This window comes from Dipodomys ordii, unplaced genomic scaffold, assembly GCF_000151885.1.
Source record: "Dipodomys ordii isolate 6190 unplaced genomic scaffold, Dord_2.0 Scaffold14, whole genome shotgun sequence".
Taxonomy (NCBI): Eukaryota; Metazoa; Chordata; class Mammalia; order Rodentia; family Heteromyidae; genus Dipodomys; species Dipodomys ordii.
In genome coordinates, this window is record NW_012267230.1 from 7004949 (window position 1) to 7021125 (window position 16177).

Sequence of the window (16177 nt, forward strand, 5' to 3'; positions counted from 1 at the left end):
GCTTCATACATGCTAGGCAAGCACTCTACCACTAAGCCACATTCCCAGCCAGGTCCTTACTTTAAAAACAAATTCTAATTGTTGGCTTTTTTTTTGCCACGTGTGTGTGCATGCGTGCACGCACGCACACACTATGCATAAAAAGTGAATATGTGTGGCTGTTTTTTCTGGTGTAAATCTGATAAATATGCTAATCGGAGTATGAGTTTTAGTTAACTGCTGCTAATTTGTATACCTCTTACTCAAATGTTTTTGTATGTTTTTGACAACCTTAAAAACATCAGGTGAAACCTGTATAATTTTTAACATGCAGCTCTCAAACAAGTGTGCATTAAACTACTGATGGATTAAAGTGTCTTGAAGGTTGTAAAATGTGATTTGTGTATACTTGAACTCACATTCTTATATGCTGTGGCCTTAGAAAACTATAAGTGTGTTGAATTGTTCTTTGCCTTTTTCTATTAGAGATGGAGATGGAAGAAGTGTTCGATTCAGTCATCAGATGAATGCTTTTGTTAGCAATTGGTTACCTGGGACCTTTTTGCTCTACTCCACTGGGTCCCAGCTGGGGAGGGGAGAGACCCTATTGCACCAGGCTTTAGAAGGCAGAGACATAGCTCTAGTCTCCCAGGTTCTCCCTCTTGGCTTCAGACACCAGCAGTGTATTTGGTAGCTATTGTAGTCCTCAGCTTCCAGCAGCAGCAGTCAGTTTTCATAATGGGATCCTCAGGCCTATAGCATTGGGATCCTTTGCCCTGACACAATTCAGGCCTAGGTGTCAGAAACCCTTGGAACTTAAGGTCAAGTTCCAGATCTCTGGAACTCATTAATGACCTGGATCCAGTTTCTTATTTTCACTCTTCATAGCCCTCATGATCTCCATCATCACCTCTGCTCTCTTGTCATTTCTGCCACAGCCATTTCTTGTCAATACTGCCACTGTCTCTACTGCTGCCCCCATTGCCAGCAGTCCACCTCACTTTCTGCCATCCCTTCTTCCTGTTACCGGGTCAGCCTGCTGTACTGATGATAAAAGATCAAAAGCAGGCATTTATAAAGGCCACTTGAGAAAAATGTAAGTGGGCCTAATGTTGCAACACCAGGGAATAACCCAGGAGGTTGTAACCGGTTCCTCACAAGGTGAGCTGAACAGCCTGTTTAGCCAGAAAGGGAGTATGTAAAGGTGTTCTTTTTTCTTTTTTTATTGGGTCCGGTCGTGGGGCCTGAACTCTGGGCCTGGGCGCTGTCCCTCAGCTCTTGAGCTCAAGGCTAGCGCTCTACCACTTGAGCCACAGCGCCACTTCCGGCTTTTTTTCTTTTTGCTTATGTGGTACTGAGGAATCGAACCCAGGGCCTCGGGCATGCAAGGCAAGCACTCTACCACAGAGCCACCCTAAAGGTGTTTACATCGATCACAACACACTCCCTCTTGATAATGAAGGGCTGTTTGCACCACGCAATGAATGGCCTTCTGCTGGGCCACAGAGTGAAGTGCTGCTATATTGCTAGTGGAGATGCCAGCATTTCACTTAGATTCACCAACGTTTGTGATGTAAAAATAGTCAAGGCTGTATGTAGTCCATGAGACTCCCATCTCCGAAATCACCCGCAAAGGTGTGGGCTGGCCGAGTGGCTCCCGTGGGCTGTGCCAACCCAGCAAGCAGGCGGCGTTCAGTTAAACTCCAGTGGTGAAGGAAAATGAAAAAGAGACATCAGGAGCGCTCGCTCACGGTCCCGCCTCCCAGGACTTAGGTAAACAGATGTCTGTCGGGCAATCTCTGCACCTGCACCTTGGCATTCTCATCTCCATGGCAACCTCCACCCCAGGCTCATGAATGAGTGATAGATTTTCCAGCCAACAGGCCGTAACCATTCGTAATTTTCTACCAATAGAATGGAAGTACGGCCTAAGGGGCGTTCCCACGGGTACCGGGGCACGTAGCGCCTTACGTGTGCTTGCGTCATCATCCTGCGCCAAGGGCACGATTGGCCCGCGGCGCTCATCAGTGGCGGCTCTTATTCCGGCAATGAGTTGGTGCGGGGTGGCGGGGGCCGCCCCCGTGTGGCGGCTGCGCGCAGGCGCCTTGTGGAGCCCCTCAGGTAAAAGTGGGCGCGCGGTGGTTGGCAAACCGGGTGATTTTCATTAGAAGCTCAGATCAGGGAGAGGTCGCGGGGGGGCAGGGGAAGATGGCCTGCGTCACTGTCCTGCGACGGAGCTCAACTGATAACCGTTAGCAGCCGGGGCTGTCGCAGTGGAGCGCGATGTCATTGGCTGTTCTGCCGTGACGTCACTGCAGACGTGCTGGGGGCCTGGCTGAAGTCCTAACAGCGCGCGGGGCCCGGTGCTCGGCAGGCCCCGCCTCCCGGGGACTCGTGGCCCCGCCCCTCGATGCCTGGCCCCCGGGTGTATCTGGTGAAGACCTTAAGGCCTTTCATAAGCTGTCCAGGCCTCGGGCTGGAGGGAAGCGTCGGGTTTCGCAAGGAGGGACGTTGGGCTGGATGCTGGTTATTACTATTATTTCTTTTTGTTTGTGCCGATCCGTGGGGCTTGAACTCAGGCCTCAGGCTCTGCCCCTGAGCTTTTTTTTTTTTTGCTCAAGGCTGGCGTTCTACACTTGAGCCACAGCTCACTTCTGTCCTTTTCTTTTTGTGTGTGTGGGGGTGTAGTTTATTGGAGATAAAGAACCTCATGGACTTTCCTGTCCGACTTGGCTTTGAACCCTGATCCTTAGATCTCAGCCTCCTGAGCCAACAGCACTTGCCTTTTTTTTTTTTTGTATGTATGCCACTTCAAGGGTTTGAACTCAGGGCTTTGCGCTTTCCCTTGATTATGGATTGCTTACAATTGGTGCACTACCAATTGAGCTACCCCTCCAGTTTGGCAAACCTGGTTAATGGGGCATGGAATCTTGCAGACTTTTCTTACTCAGGCTAGCAATGAATAGCAATCCTCAGATCTCAGCCTCACGAATAGCTATGATTGCAAGTATGAGACACTGTCTCCTGCCTTTCTTGCAGTCCACTCTTCCTTCCTTCCTTCCTTCCTTCCTTCCTTCCTTCCTTCCTTCCTTCCTTCCTTCCTTCCTCCCTCTGTCTCTGTCTCTCTCTCTCTCTCTCACTCGCTCTTTCTTTCTTTCGTATAATTGTACCAATTTTAAGATGAAACAATTTCATGGAAAGTAAGGCTTGGGTTAAGCAGAAAAGAAATGTTTATTGCCCCCAAGTGCATGATAACCATGAAAAATCAAGTTCTGACATTGTTAGAAATACTGTTGCCTGCCTAAGTTTAAGCTCACAACGATTTCCCTTTCTGTGAAAAGGAAAGAAGGGAGAGAGGAAGGAAGGAAAACAGAGATGAACAGTGTTTAAAAAGGGAAAAGTTTAGGCCAGGTACCCAAGGCTCACACTTGTAATCCTAGCTATGCAAAGGGCTGAGAGCTGAGGATCATGGTTCAAAGTAAACCCAGGCAGAAAAGTGCACGCAACTCTTATCTCCAATAAACTATTCAGAAAAAGCTGGAAGTGGTGCTCAAATGGTAGAGCATTAGCCTTGAGCAAAGCTCAGGACAGTGCCGGGGCTGAGTTTAAGTTCCAAGACTGGCAACAAACAAACAAACAAACAAAAAAATCCACAAAAAAAGTTTAGGATATAGTAGCTATAAATAGACACATTTTTTCTTGATGAAAATAATGGATTAAACCAGGCATCTGTGGTTCATGCCTGTAATCCTGGCACCTCAGGAGGCTGGGATCTGAGGATCTCAGTTTGGTGCCAACCCAGGAAGGAAAGTCCGTGAGACTCTTACCTCCAATTAACCACCAGAAAACTGGAGGTGGAGCTGTGGCTCAAAGTGGTAGAGCACTAGCCTTGAGCAAAAAAGCACAGAGACAGCATCCAGGCGCTGACTTCAAGCCCCATGACCAACCAAAAAAGAAAAGAATGGATTAGAGAGTAATGTAGGCTGGGTTTTGGTGGCTCACACCTGTAATCCTAGCCACTCTGGAGGTTGAGATTTGGAAGATGATCAAAACCAGCCCAGGCAGGTGTGTATGTGTATTTTTTCTTGAACAAGTCTGCAGAGGAGGGGATCCTAAACTAGGTCAGTGCTCCTTTAGTGAAATTGTGGATGTCTAGTGGCTATGAGTATGGCTCAGTGCTAGCGCACTTTCCCGGCATGCAGGAGGCTCTGGGTTCCATCTGCTGCACCTAAATAAAGAGGGTCTGTAAAACTCCATATTGTAGAAAAGCATACAATTTCAGCAAAAGCTTACCACTTGAGCTTATATGCAAAGCTTTTTTTTTTTTTGGCCAGTCCTGGGGCTTGAACTCAGGGCCTGGCCGCTGTCCCTGAGCTTCTTTTGCTCAAAGTTAGCACTCTACCACTTGAGCAACAGTGATACTTCTGGCCTTTTCTGTTTTATGTGGTACTGAGGAATGGAACCCAGGGCTTCATGCATGCTAGGCAAGCACTCTACCACTAGCTACCTTCCCAGCTCCTGGTTTTTTTAAGTGAAAGAACCATAGATATAGCAAAATGACTTCTCTCCACACTTGAAGTTAGCCTAAGTAAAAAGTAGCATTCCAATGGACATAGTTGTCATGGCATGAGAGCCCTAAGGCACATCTCAGGTGACACTCCGAGGTCAAAGTTGACATTACAGTCATCCCTTGCTGTATTGTGGTTCACTTATTGTGGCTTCATTGTTTTGCAGACTTTTTTTTTCTTTTAGTACATAGTGATTCCTCACCTATTGCCAGAGTTAACGTTTCAGAGATCCCTGCAGTAGGTGAAAATCCTCGAAGTAACATTATGTGAGTCATGATATAGCTAGGGATGACTATCTAATGCTGCTGCTTCATAGATTTTCACCTATTGCAGGATCTCTGGAACATAACTCCTGCAATAGGTGAGGGATCACTGAACCAACTGAAGGACCTGTCTCCATCAAAATGAGATGAACATGTTTCATTCTAAAGCCCTTCTCTTGTAGGGAAAAAAACAAAAACAAAACTTTTGAGATTCCTTAATGTAGGGCACAGGCAATATAAGGTATAACTGTCCAATCTTTTATTTTTTTATTTTTTTTTATTTTTTTGTCAGTTGTGGGGCCTGAACTCTGGGCCTGGGCGCTGTCCCTCAGCTCTTCAGCTCAAGGCTAGCGCTCAACCACTTGAGCCACAGCTCCACTACTGGCTTTTTCTGCTTATGTGGTGCTGAGGAATTGAACCCAGGGCCTCATGCATGCAAGGCAAGCACTCTACCACTGAGCCACCTTCTCAGCCCCATCCAATCTTTTAATAAGATTAAATCTAATCTGTACTGAGCTCACATTTTGGAGACCAGAGGAGTTTGGGACTGTGACAATATAAAACCTAAACTCTGAGGCTAGACTTTCAAAATCAAATGTCTCATGGGTTCAAGTGGGTTTTTGTTGTTGTTGTTTTGTACAGTGCTGGGGCTTGAACTCAGGGTTTGGGCACTGTCCCTGAGCTATTTTGCTTAAGGCTAGTGCTCTATCGCTTGAGCCACAGTGGCACTTCTGTTTTTTTCTGAGTAGTTTCTTGGAGATGTGAGTCTTATGGATTCTCCTGCTTGGGCTGGCTTTGATTCACCTTCCTCAGATCTCAGCTTCCTGAGGCAAGAGCCACCAGTGCCCAGCTGGGTTTAAGTATTTTAAAAAGGTGGAAGTGTATGGTTCTCAGCCTTGGCTGTAGAAATTTGTACTAAGGCCTTTGCACAATATCATCATGGGCCAGTGGCCTTCAGATAGACTGGGGGCAAGAGACGGGGAGCATTGTTGTGTTGAAAGTTCTCTGGGACATGGCATGGATTTGGGTGGAAGGTGGGTGAACTGGAGAGCATGCTCTTATAGAAGCTGCTGTCATGTTAACTGCCCTTCCAAGTTTTGATAGCTGTAAAAGCACAGCGGGGGACAGGACCTTTAGCTGGAGTTTTCAATGTTTTAGCACCACAGATTATAGAGAATATTCATGAGCCTGTGGCTCTTGGAGCTCATTTGTAACCTTTGTTCCTAAGCCCCTTTTCTGTCTGTGAGAAGAAACATGGATTTTACCTCAGAGTAATGACTGACACTGTTTTGCATCCTCTGGACAAGGAGGCAGTGTTCGATTTTGCAGCTCAGGAACGACCTTAGGCAGTGCCAGTCGAGCAATTGTGGATCGAGTAATCCGGGTAGACCACGCCGGTGAATACGGAGCAAATCGGATCTACGCGGGGCAGATGGCCGTGCTGGGCCGCACCAGTGTGGGGCCGATCATTCAGGTGGGCACATGATTATCTCTCAGCCTGGTCTCCTGCCCTGGTAACTACATCCCCTCATGATTCCCTAGAGACAAGCAAAGATGGTTGTTTTGGGGGGAGGAAAGCATCTTGTTCTTTTTATGGGCAGCATATTGTTCCTTTATGGACAAAGCTCCAGTAGAGTACAGTGAGGAGAAGACACACAGTGGTCTCTGCTGTTAGCATTTTCTTATCAGAGCTGGCAGTGAAGGAGGATACTCTGCAGCCTACCTCATCAGGAGAAAGCACCGTGTCCAAAAGAGGCACGGGAGTCCTGCTTCACCAAGCACCCTGACAGGGCCTGTGCTGTCCAGGTCTCTTCTCCCTTCTACTGGTGGAGCCTGGAGGAAGTCACACAACCCGTGTGGCTCTCACTGCCCTGTGAGCAGAGTCCACGTCAATGTGGGAGGAGTTGGTGCATTCCTATAGAGCCGCTGGTACCGTGCCATCCCTCCAGTCCATCCGTGCTACATTGTGAATTGAAGTCATCTCTAGATTACTGATGGCGCCCTGTACTGTGCTATGTGAAGTGCCTTCAGAGCTGCTGAGCCTCCAGTCAGGAAGCGCACCATCACTGAGGGGATAATAGCAGTTTGTGGGATGGAGGGTGGAAAGTCCCTGGACAGCACTGGTGTTTAGGTCAGGCCAGCGGAGTACCTGCTGCTGGCCCAGCCTTCCACCTTTGATGTCAGGATGGATGTTGAAGCGGCTGGCTCTGCCCTCAGCTTTGGGCCATATCACCCCCAGGCACATGCTGGTCCCAGCACTACTGCAGACCGCTTGCCGACACTCTTCTCCATGTGGGAGGGAGACTTCTTAGCTGGCATTTTGCTTTCCACATTGGTGCACCAGGCTCACTACCATTTTCTCACTGCCCAGTTCAGTGGCTCCGAGCTTCCTCCGGGGCAATAGGAGGCCTCCACCCAGGCGCCTGTCTTTTTGTGTCTCTTGCAGAAAATGTGGGATCAGGAAAAGGAGCACTTGCGCAAGTTCAGTGAGCTGATGGTTGCCTCCAGAGTCCGGCCGACGGTGCTGATGCCGCTGTGGACAGTGGCAGGCTTTGCCCTGGGTATGTCTGTGTGTGTGCACGAGCTCAGGCTGTGGAGCCCTTCAGAGACCCTCATCCACTGTCCTCTCGTGGCCGTACACAGCTGCTTATCTTTACTTGGTACTTTCCTAAAGTGAAATAGAACTTAATTGAATTTCCCTCTTTGTTTAACTTTCTGTAAGATGGAATCAGTGCTTTTTATAAATAGAAAGTACAACAAGACCTAATGGAACAGGGAACAAGCTAAAAAACAGCTCCTGGAGCTGGGCATGGTGGCACACGACTGCAATTCCAGTCCAGGGGAGGCTGAGACTCAGGAGGATTGTGTGTTCTGAGGCAGCCTGAGCTTCATAGGCAGACCCTGAATCACAAAAGTACCTTGAACGAGAAGAGCATTCTCACCATGCACTTCAAGGTTTATCTGGGATGTGGTGCCTACCCCTAGCTGTGAGGCCATAGCTGAAGACATTTCCTGTAGTCACAGCTTAGCAGGATGATGTGAAATATGCTGTGATGGAGAGCAGAGGCCCCTGAAGCCCATTCACCCCAGGTGCCAGGGTGCTGGGCCCTCATGGTCTCTCTCTCTCTCTCTCTGGATGACCCCCCACAGGGGCTGGGACAGCCTTGCTGGGGAAGGAGGGCGCCATGGCCTGCACGGTGGCTGTGGAAGAATCAATAGCACGTCACTACAACAACCAAATCCGGACTCTGATGGAGGACGACCCTGAAAAGCACGAGGAGCTGCTTCAGGTCAGGGGCTGCAGCAGATGGGGCTGTGCCAGGGGAAGAGGGAAGAGTTGTCTTCCTCCAGGCAGAGAGGAGAAGTGGGCTGCCCCGGTCACTGCTGGGCAGAGTGGGACCAGAACCCACATCTACAGAGCTCTGGCCTGCCTGTGTGCACCCATCTACCTACTGTTGATTGGCAGCTTTGACTGTGTAGACACGTGCCCGTCCTCGTCCAGCAGAGGGCAGTACACTCTTCCAGTTCTGTGATGTTGCTTTATGTGATGGGGTTGTGCTGTGCAGCTCAGGCTGTTTCAAGCAGTTTCCCCCTGCCTCAGCGTCCCCAGTAGCTGGGTCTACAGACATATACCACTATGCTTGGCTCTCCAGGCTGTGCCTGATCTCTGGTTCTGTACCTGAAGTTTTCGGGGCCACAGCCACAGCTATGTTTACATATCCTGGGCTGCTGTCCCGCTCCCTGGGCAGAGTGCAGTCCTGTGTCCTGCATGACAGAGACAGCACAGCCCGAGAGGAGGCCGCACACAGCCTCAGCCTGAGAGCTTTACTTTCCTTTAACAGGTGATTAAGAAGTTTCGAGATGAGGAACTAGAACACCATGACATTGGCCTCGACCATGATGCAGAACTGGTAGGGCTCTGCTGCTGCTCATGCTGATTGGGGTACCTTATCTGGAAGTCTGGGGGAGCTGGGAGTTTCTGTTCCAGAAAAATACATGTTAAAATAAGGCCAGACGGCAGGCAGGCAGTCACTGTGGGGAAAGCAAACAGGCACAGCTGTCCCACCCGGCCTTGTTCCCAGGCTCTCCCCAGGAGCTGTCGCCCCTGCCCAAGACGCTCTGGAGGGCAGATCTCACCTGCCTTATTACCAGAAATGAACAAATGCCGCACTAGTGCTTTCTTGTGTGTGCCGGGCGGGCTCCCTGGCAGAGCCTCAGCCCGGCCTCCTGTGTGTTTACCAGGCCCCGGCGTACGCCGTGTTGAAGAGCCTCATCCAGGCCGGGTGCAGCGCGGCCATCTACTTATCAGAAAGATTCTGAACTTTGTTCCCTCTCATGTCTGCAATCCTGGTGACTCACAAAGAAGGAAGTAGATACTTAGCATCGTGTTAATTTTGTTAATAAATTGTAAGAGTATTTTTTTTCATTAAAACTCCAGTGTGGGGCTAACATAACTTGAACAAGAGTGTATTAACAAGGTAAGTTCGGCTCCTTTGACTCCACATCTTTTGTCCATTGAAACCTATAGCTCATGCCTGTGCCTAGAAGAGAGCTGAGGATGTACCTGAGGGACGGTCCAGGGGTTTCCCAGGCACTTGAGGTCCACACTGGAAGACATTTTGAGGGGGTCTCAGGGAGGCCCACAGGTGGAGGTTTAGTAAACCAGGATGAAGAGGGTTAAAAGGGCCAAAGAAGACTCAGCACATGGCCTTGTGGGTAGGAGGATTTCCTGACTTCCTGTGTCTACACCTGTTCCATCACGGGCAGCCTGAAATGGCAGTGCCAAATTACAAGCCCTGACTGAGGTAATAACAAGAGGTAGGCTCACCAAAAACATGGGGACAGTAGGTATGGCCTCTCTGTACCCAGAAATGGTCCTTCATTTCTGTCTCTACATGGAAAAGGAGGAGGGAGGGTGATGGGTGGGCCTCTTCACTAGCATTATTTTTTTTTTGGGGTCCGGTCGTGGGCCTGAACTCTGGGCCTGAGCGCTGTCCCTCAGCTCTTCAGCTCAAGGCTAGCGCTCTACCACTTGAGCCACAGTGCCACTTCTGGCTTTTTTCTTTTTGCTTATGTGGTGCTGAGGAATCGAACCCAGGGCCTCATGCATGCAAGGCAAGCGCTCTACCACTGAGCCACCTTCCCAGCCCCGCATTTTTTAAATTTTTAATTGTTTCTTATTGTTATTATAAAGGTGATGTACAGAGGGTTTACAGTCACATAAGTCAGGTAAAGAGTACATTTCTTTTTGGACAGTGTCACCTCAATTTTCTAAATTTTTAATTGTTATTATAAAGTATTTGTATAAAGGAGTCATAATTCCATAAGTCATGTTAGGACTACCATGCTTCTTGGTCAGAGTCACCCCTCTCTTCATCTTCACCCATTCCCCCCATTCCTACCCTCAAGTTCATTTGTTACACAGTGCCTATTTAATATAAGGACTGCATTTGCTTCCTGATTCTTCCATTCTACGTCCCGATTTCAATTCCTGAGCCTGCTCTTTGTAGTCCATCATGCAGGAGGGCCCATTGGAAGAGACCAGCAGTGCTAAAAGGCGACAAGCGCCATCCCTGCAGGCTGCTGGTTGGTAACAGCAACCCGCAGCCCCTTTCCTCGCATGGGGCTCCGCCATGGCAGCCCGCCACGCAGCACAGCGCATTTGTCCTTCTCGCTTCTGAGAGGGAAAGGTGCCTCTTGCCTGCTGGTTCCCCCCAGCAGATTCCGGGGCGATGGATGAACAGAGGCCCTTGCAGTGTTTATTAAATAAGTAATGTGCCAGTGCCACCATGGGGCTAAGAATGATTAAGGTGTCTCCCCAACCTCCACTTTCATAAGTTCAGATTGGCCTGAGGCTCTCCTAAGGGAAGGGCAAGGGGAGGTCAGCTGGATTTTGGGGACCACAGACACTGTGATTCTGCAACTTATGGGATGACCCCCTGTCCCCTTCCCCCCCTCCACTCCCTCACCCTGCCTCGGGCTGCTATGGCTGTTGCCTCTTGGCTTTGTGCATTTTGTGTGTGTGTGTTCTTTTTTGCCAGGCTTGAACTCTGGGCCTGGGCGCTGTCCCTGAACTATTCAGCTCAAGGTGAGCGCGCTACCATTTTGAGCCACAGCGCCACTTCCAGTTTTCTGGTGGTTCATTGGAGATAAGAGTCTCACGGGCTTTCCTGCCAGGGCTGGCTTTGAACTGTGATCCTCAGATCTCAACCTCCTGAGTAGCTAGGATTACAGGCATGAGCCACTGGGGCCTGGCTTTGTGCAGTTTTTAACCGCATCTTCCACCTGACCCAAGTCCCTGCAGTTGCAGCCAGGTCTGATCAATTCATCTCCACTTTCCAAATACCCACAACAAAACGTGTTTGGACTCATAGATGCCAGAAAATGACAATACAAGTCTCACGGACAGTCCTCCTGCTCTCAAGTGTCTGTCCTTCAGTCGTCCTGTCCAGCTGGAGCCCAGCAGAAGCCTGAGAGGCTTTAGCCCAGAATGCGCCTCCACCTTTCTTTCCCCAAGTGCTTTTATGGGTGATGCTGTGGTTTGAACTCGGGGTCTCGCACTGTCACTGAGCCACACTTCTTAACTGCTTGTTTACTTATAGTTGTTGTGTTTTGGTTTTTAAGGATTCCTTGATATCTTCATAATATTCTCCTTTAAAAAAAGAAAAAATGCTCCATGATCTAATTATAAGATGCTTAATCTTGGGTTTTTGAGTTTGTTTTGTCTTTCAAAAAAACACTTTTGCTGGCACTGGTGGCTCACACCTATAATCCTAGCTACTCAGGAGGCTGAGATCTGAGGATCACAGTTCAAAGCCAGCCCTGGCAGGAACATCCATGAGACTCCGGAAGTGACACTGTGGCTCACGTGGTAGAGTGCTAGCCTTGAGTGAAGAGCTCCGGGACAGCACCCAGGCCCAGAGTTCAAGCCCCACAACCAATAGAAGAAATAACAACAACAACAAAAAACATACTTTTACAGGCTCTTCACCTTATTGAAGAATCCCCCAGCATAAGCCTCCTGGATGGATTATGAGTCTGTGTGTCTGTGTCTGTGTACTGAGACTTGAACTCAGGGCCTCATGCTTTCACTAAGCTTACTTGCTGATAAATGATACTCTACTACTTGAGCCATACCTCCAGCCAAGCTTCTTGCTGATTAATTGGAGCTAAAGGTCTCGTGGACTTTCCTGCCTGGGCTGTCTTTGAACCTCGATCCTCACTCAGCCTCCTAAGCAGCTAGAATTACAGGTGTGAGCCACCAGCGCCTGGCAGCTTAACTATTTTTCAGATTGAGTTTGTGTTTTGCTTGGGTCTGACTTTGGACAGATTGTCATACCTATGCCTTCCACAGAGCTAAGAAACAGACCTGTAATATCATACCAGACTCATTTGTTGAGATAGGGTCTCATTAACTTTTTGCCTGGGCAGGCCTGACCTGCAATGTTACTGATCTCTACCTCCCATACAGCTGGGATTACAGGCATGTACCACCATGCCCAGGTCATCTTATTTTTTGATATATTCTCAAATCCATTGCTGAGGTCAGTATACTTCACCTCTAAACAATCCAGCTACACATCACTGACTAGAATCCAATTTGTGTTTATGGGTTTTGTGAGGTGGATAAATGCACAAACCTGAAGCAGTGTTCTGTGAGTTTTGATGAATGTGTGATCCAAATTCTTATGTCAGGATAGCAGGCAGAATGCAATTTTCTTTTTCTAAGTGCTGGCTTTGAAATGTCCTTGCCCTGAAAGATAAGACTCCACTGCAAATTAAGCTTTATGAAAAATTGTCTTCATATATTTTATTATGCTCTCTTTGCCCCAGATGGAAAAAAAAAAAAACAACAAACAGGGGCCCAGGATTTTGGAAACAGCTAACTTGAAGCAGTGTGCATGCACAAGCACGTGTATGTGTGTATATGTGTGGTGGGTGGGGAGGGTAGTTGACACTTCAGGCTTGGAAGGCATGGGTTCGAATCCTAGCCCTGCTACGTTCCAGCTATATGACCCTGGGCAATGAACATAACCTGCCTGTGCCTCAGTTTCCCTGTCATTAAAATAGGGATACAGACAGAAACTACCTCTAAGATGGCCTGTGGCCTAGGGTACACTGAAGATGATGGGGTGCTACCCGATGGGTGTAAGGGCTCCCAGCTGACATGCACTTGGGCAGCTACGGTAAAAGTTGACAGCTTGGGCTGGGAAGGTGGCTCAGTGGTAGAGTGCTTGCCTTGCATGCATGAGGTCCTGGGTTCCGATTCTTCAGTGCCACATAAGCAGAAAAAAACAGAAGTGGTTCTGTGGCTGAAGTGGTAGAGTGCTCACCTTGAGCTGAAGAGCTGAGGGACAGCGCCCAGACCCAAAGTTCAGGCCCCACAACCGACAAAGAAAAGCTGATGGCAGGTGGTACAGTGCTTGCCTAGCATGCATAAGGCCCTGGATTCAACTCCCTGGTACTTCATAAACAGAAAATAAAAAGAAAAAATTTAAGCTGATTGTTTCTGTCTTCTGTTTCTTCTTCATAATAACAAAACTCAGTTTCAGCAGGACACACGAAATCTTGGATCATCCTATTTCCTCTTCATTGTTACTGTGGCCACGGAGAAGCAGGTATGGTACTGGACACGTTTTCTGATGGCTGTTACAGTGCCTGGAAGGGTTGCCTGGAATCACAGCATCTATTTTGTCACCAGGAGGAGAGCAAATCTGTAGATGGCAGAGGAGAAAGACGAAGGGAATGGGGTATTGTGATTGAGCCACTGAGTTAGGCAAGCAAGCAAGCCTTAGATCACTCCGTCTCCACTCCCTGTTATGTAAGATAACATGTCGTTTTGTTTAAATTAGACTAGCCACCTTATTCCAATGCTGATGTGAGAGAATATTGTAAACAAAGGGCCTGGTCCAGAAGCTGTTCTTGCATATGGCCAGCTGTCCACTCTCCTCACCCACCACATCTCCCCACACATCAGGTCTGAACAGAGAACATGCCACTCTGCTTCAAGAAGTCACCCCTGTACAGGTGCCCCCAAGAACAGCTTAGTGGGCACTACTAAGCTCTAGGAAATTTTGGGTACCAGTTCAGAGGTCATCCCTGATCCACTTGCCCTGTAGGTCCACCCTGGGCCTTGGCTGTTTGGAGAAGGCCTAATGCCAACCTGCTCGGTTTGCCCTGCTGGGCAGACCCAGCCACAGCCAGCTTCCACCCAAGACCCGGAGCTCCCTGCAGAAACTTCCAGCGGAGGAGGGAGGGGGCTGTGCTGGACTTAGGGAGCCCGGACTTTTCCACATTGCCCTGTGGGCTCAGTGTGACTGTTCAGTGCTTGCCCTTGTCTTTTCCTGGCTTTTGAGAATTGAAGATACTCCCTGCAGCCTTGTAGGGGACAGGATCCAAGCATGAGAGCTGCTAGAGAGCTCTCCTTGGGCCTTGGCTCCAGGTCTCCAATCAGGGCCCGCCAGCGTGCCCTTGGCCTCTGCTTCCTTGGGACCCAGAAATGCCAACCCCATGGGGCAAGGAAAAGACCATCTCGTGACCTCAGGCCCCCATTGGGAGTTTTAAGGGTCGTGAGAACCGAGACAGCTGCTGCTGGCTTGAACTGGAAGGAGAGATCTATAAGGTCAGCATGTCCACACGGCTGCCCACGTTCTCAGCCTCAGCTTCCTGCTCTGCTTCTCTGTCTTCTCTGCCCCCCCCCCATGGCCTGCTACAGTTTCTGCTGCCCCAGGGCCTTTGTCAATCCTAGAGCCTCTGTTAATTGATGGTGGTGGCTTAATTCTCCATTCGGCAGCCTCAGGGGCCCTCTGTCCCATTCCGACTCCTGGAGAGAAGTTATGGTATTGCTGCCAGTGTTTGTACAGTTCTTTGTCGGGCTCTCTACTTACCTGCTTTTCTGGTCCCAGCACTTAAGCCTGTTTATAAACAGCATCAAGGTGATGTTTATAAACTGTGGGGGTGGTCACCAGAGAGTGGGTGGCATGCTCATCTCTCCGGCTCAGTGTGGATGTTGAGAGTTGTATAATCACCCTGCATAAAGGAATCAACAGGAAATGTCTTAAAACACAGCAGCAGAACATTTATCTCCCATAGTTTGAGAATTCCTGGGATAGCTGTAGGAAAGGACACTAAGTAAAACCTCCAAAGAGGAGGACTGAGCAATATAGCAGAGCCAGACCCAATAAAGGAACTGCTGCTCAGGTCTCACCATAGAACTGCTTGCAGGTCAGGGCTGCACCAGGTGCAGGCTTCAAGAATGACCCATCCTCTGCTCGCCACTGCCAGCTACACAGCAGATTGGTATCTTGGCAGGGAAGGGAAAAGAAGGGGAGGGGAGGGAGGAAGAGAAGAAGAGAGAGAAGGAGAAAATCCTCCGACCTCCCATCAGGCACCTTGCTTTCTGACGTATTCCTGAGACTGTGAATAAACACACTCGAGCAGTTTTAAGCTACTTGGTTCTTGGTCATTTGTAACAGCAGCTGCAGCAGTGAAAACAGCAGTGTCCTGGTCAGCCATGGACTGCATCTGACTGGGTGGTCCCATAGATTATTATATCCTCTGGGATGTCTCGACTTCATAAGGCCCTTCTAGCATGCTCGCACCAGGAAATCGCCCAGTGATGCATCTCTCAGAACACAACCCTGTCATTAGGCGTCTGAGGGTATTTACTGCGCCAGCCAACACTGCTATGCTTTGGGCTATGCTTTGCTTTGTTTATGGAGCTGGGTGCCCAGGGTCGGGGCACACTGATGACCAGGGAAAACCCCTGGCCATTGTGGCACTTACATTCCAAAGGATGATTAAGCAAATGCAGAGACAGACACACGGACAGGCATGCCTTGGAACCTGAGAGCACCGGATCCAGGTCCACTTATGCACACCCCTTCCGTGCAGTGTCTCCCCAGGTACGAGGCAAGGGGGTGCAAGTTCTTCAATGTGGGCAACATCTGGTGTTTGTTTGGACTATGATCAGACTGAAGATGTGGTGTGTGTGTGTGTGTGTGTGTGTGTGTGTGTGTGTGTCCTGTCCCTGAGCTTTTTGTCACTCAAAGCTGGTGCTCTACAACTTAAGCCACAGCTCCACTTGAGGCTTTTGGGTGGTTCATTGGAGATAAGAGACTCATGGACTTTCCTGCCTGGGCTGGCTTCAAACCATGATCCTCAGATTGTCAGCCTCCTGAGTAGCTGGGAAGAGCCACCAGCACATCCGCCGCTGGTCTTTCCTTTCCTTTCCTTTTCTTTCTTCTTTTTCTCAGTCGAGCGCCGATTCGCAGCATCTCCTCCCCGCCTGGCACCCAGGAGGCGCCGGGCGAGTCCCGAGGCCGGCGGCCCGGAGCACTTCCGCCCCCGGGGCTGCCACGCCGCCCG

The 16177-nt window shown here is 49.3% G+C and overlaps 2 protein-coding genes across 2 annotated transcripts in view; both read left to right on the plus strand.

Moving 5' to 3' along the window:
- The first annotated feature begins 1985 nt into the window (after positions 1-1985).
- On the plus strand, positions 1986-9216 carry Coq7 (coenzyme Q7 homolog, ubiquinone (yeast)). Its single transcript, XM_013011451.1, has 6 exons — positions 1986-2100; positions 6118-6284; positions 7257-7371; positions 7961-8100; positions 8653-8721; positions 9053-9216. The coding sequence occupies exons 1-6, from the start codon at positions 2028-2030 to the stop codon at positions 9128-9130; spliced, it is 642 nt and encodes a 213-aa protein (XP_012866905.1). The 5' UTR covers positions 1986-2027; the 3' UTR covers positions 9131-9216.
- Positions 9217-12906: 3690 nt separating this feature from the next.
- The window catches only part of Itpripl2 (inositol 1,4,5-trisphosphate receptor interacting protein-like 2), a 6817-nt gene continuing 3546 nt past the window's right edge, over positions 12907-16177 (plus strand). The window contains exon 1 of the mRNA XM_013011195.1: positions 12907-12996. Within this exon, the coding sequence (XP_012866649.1) occupies positions 12907-12996 (90 nt within the window). The remainder of the gene's footprint in view (positions 12997-16177) is intronic.

What these genes read in the sequence shown, in the direction of transcription:
- Coq7 (XM_013011451.1), top strand. Translation starts at nt 2,028, where the DNA reads ATGAGTTGGTGCGGGGTGGCGGGGGCCGCCCCCGTGTGGCGGCTGCGC. An exon ending in GTGTGGGGCCGATCATTCAG is followed by an intron (nt 6,285 to 7,256) that starts GTGGGCACATGA and finishes TGTCTCTTGCAG; the next exon opens with AAAATGTGGGATCAGGAAAA. An exon ending in TCGACCATGATGCAGAACTG is followed by an intron (nt 8,722 to 9,052) that starts GTAGGGCTCTGC and finishes TGTGTTTACCAG; the next exon opens with GCCCCGGCGTACGCCGTGTT.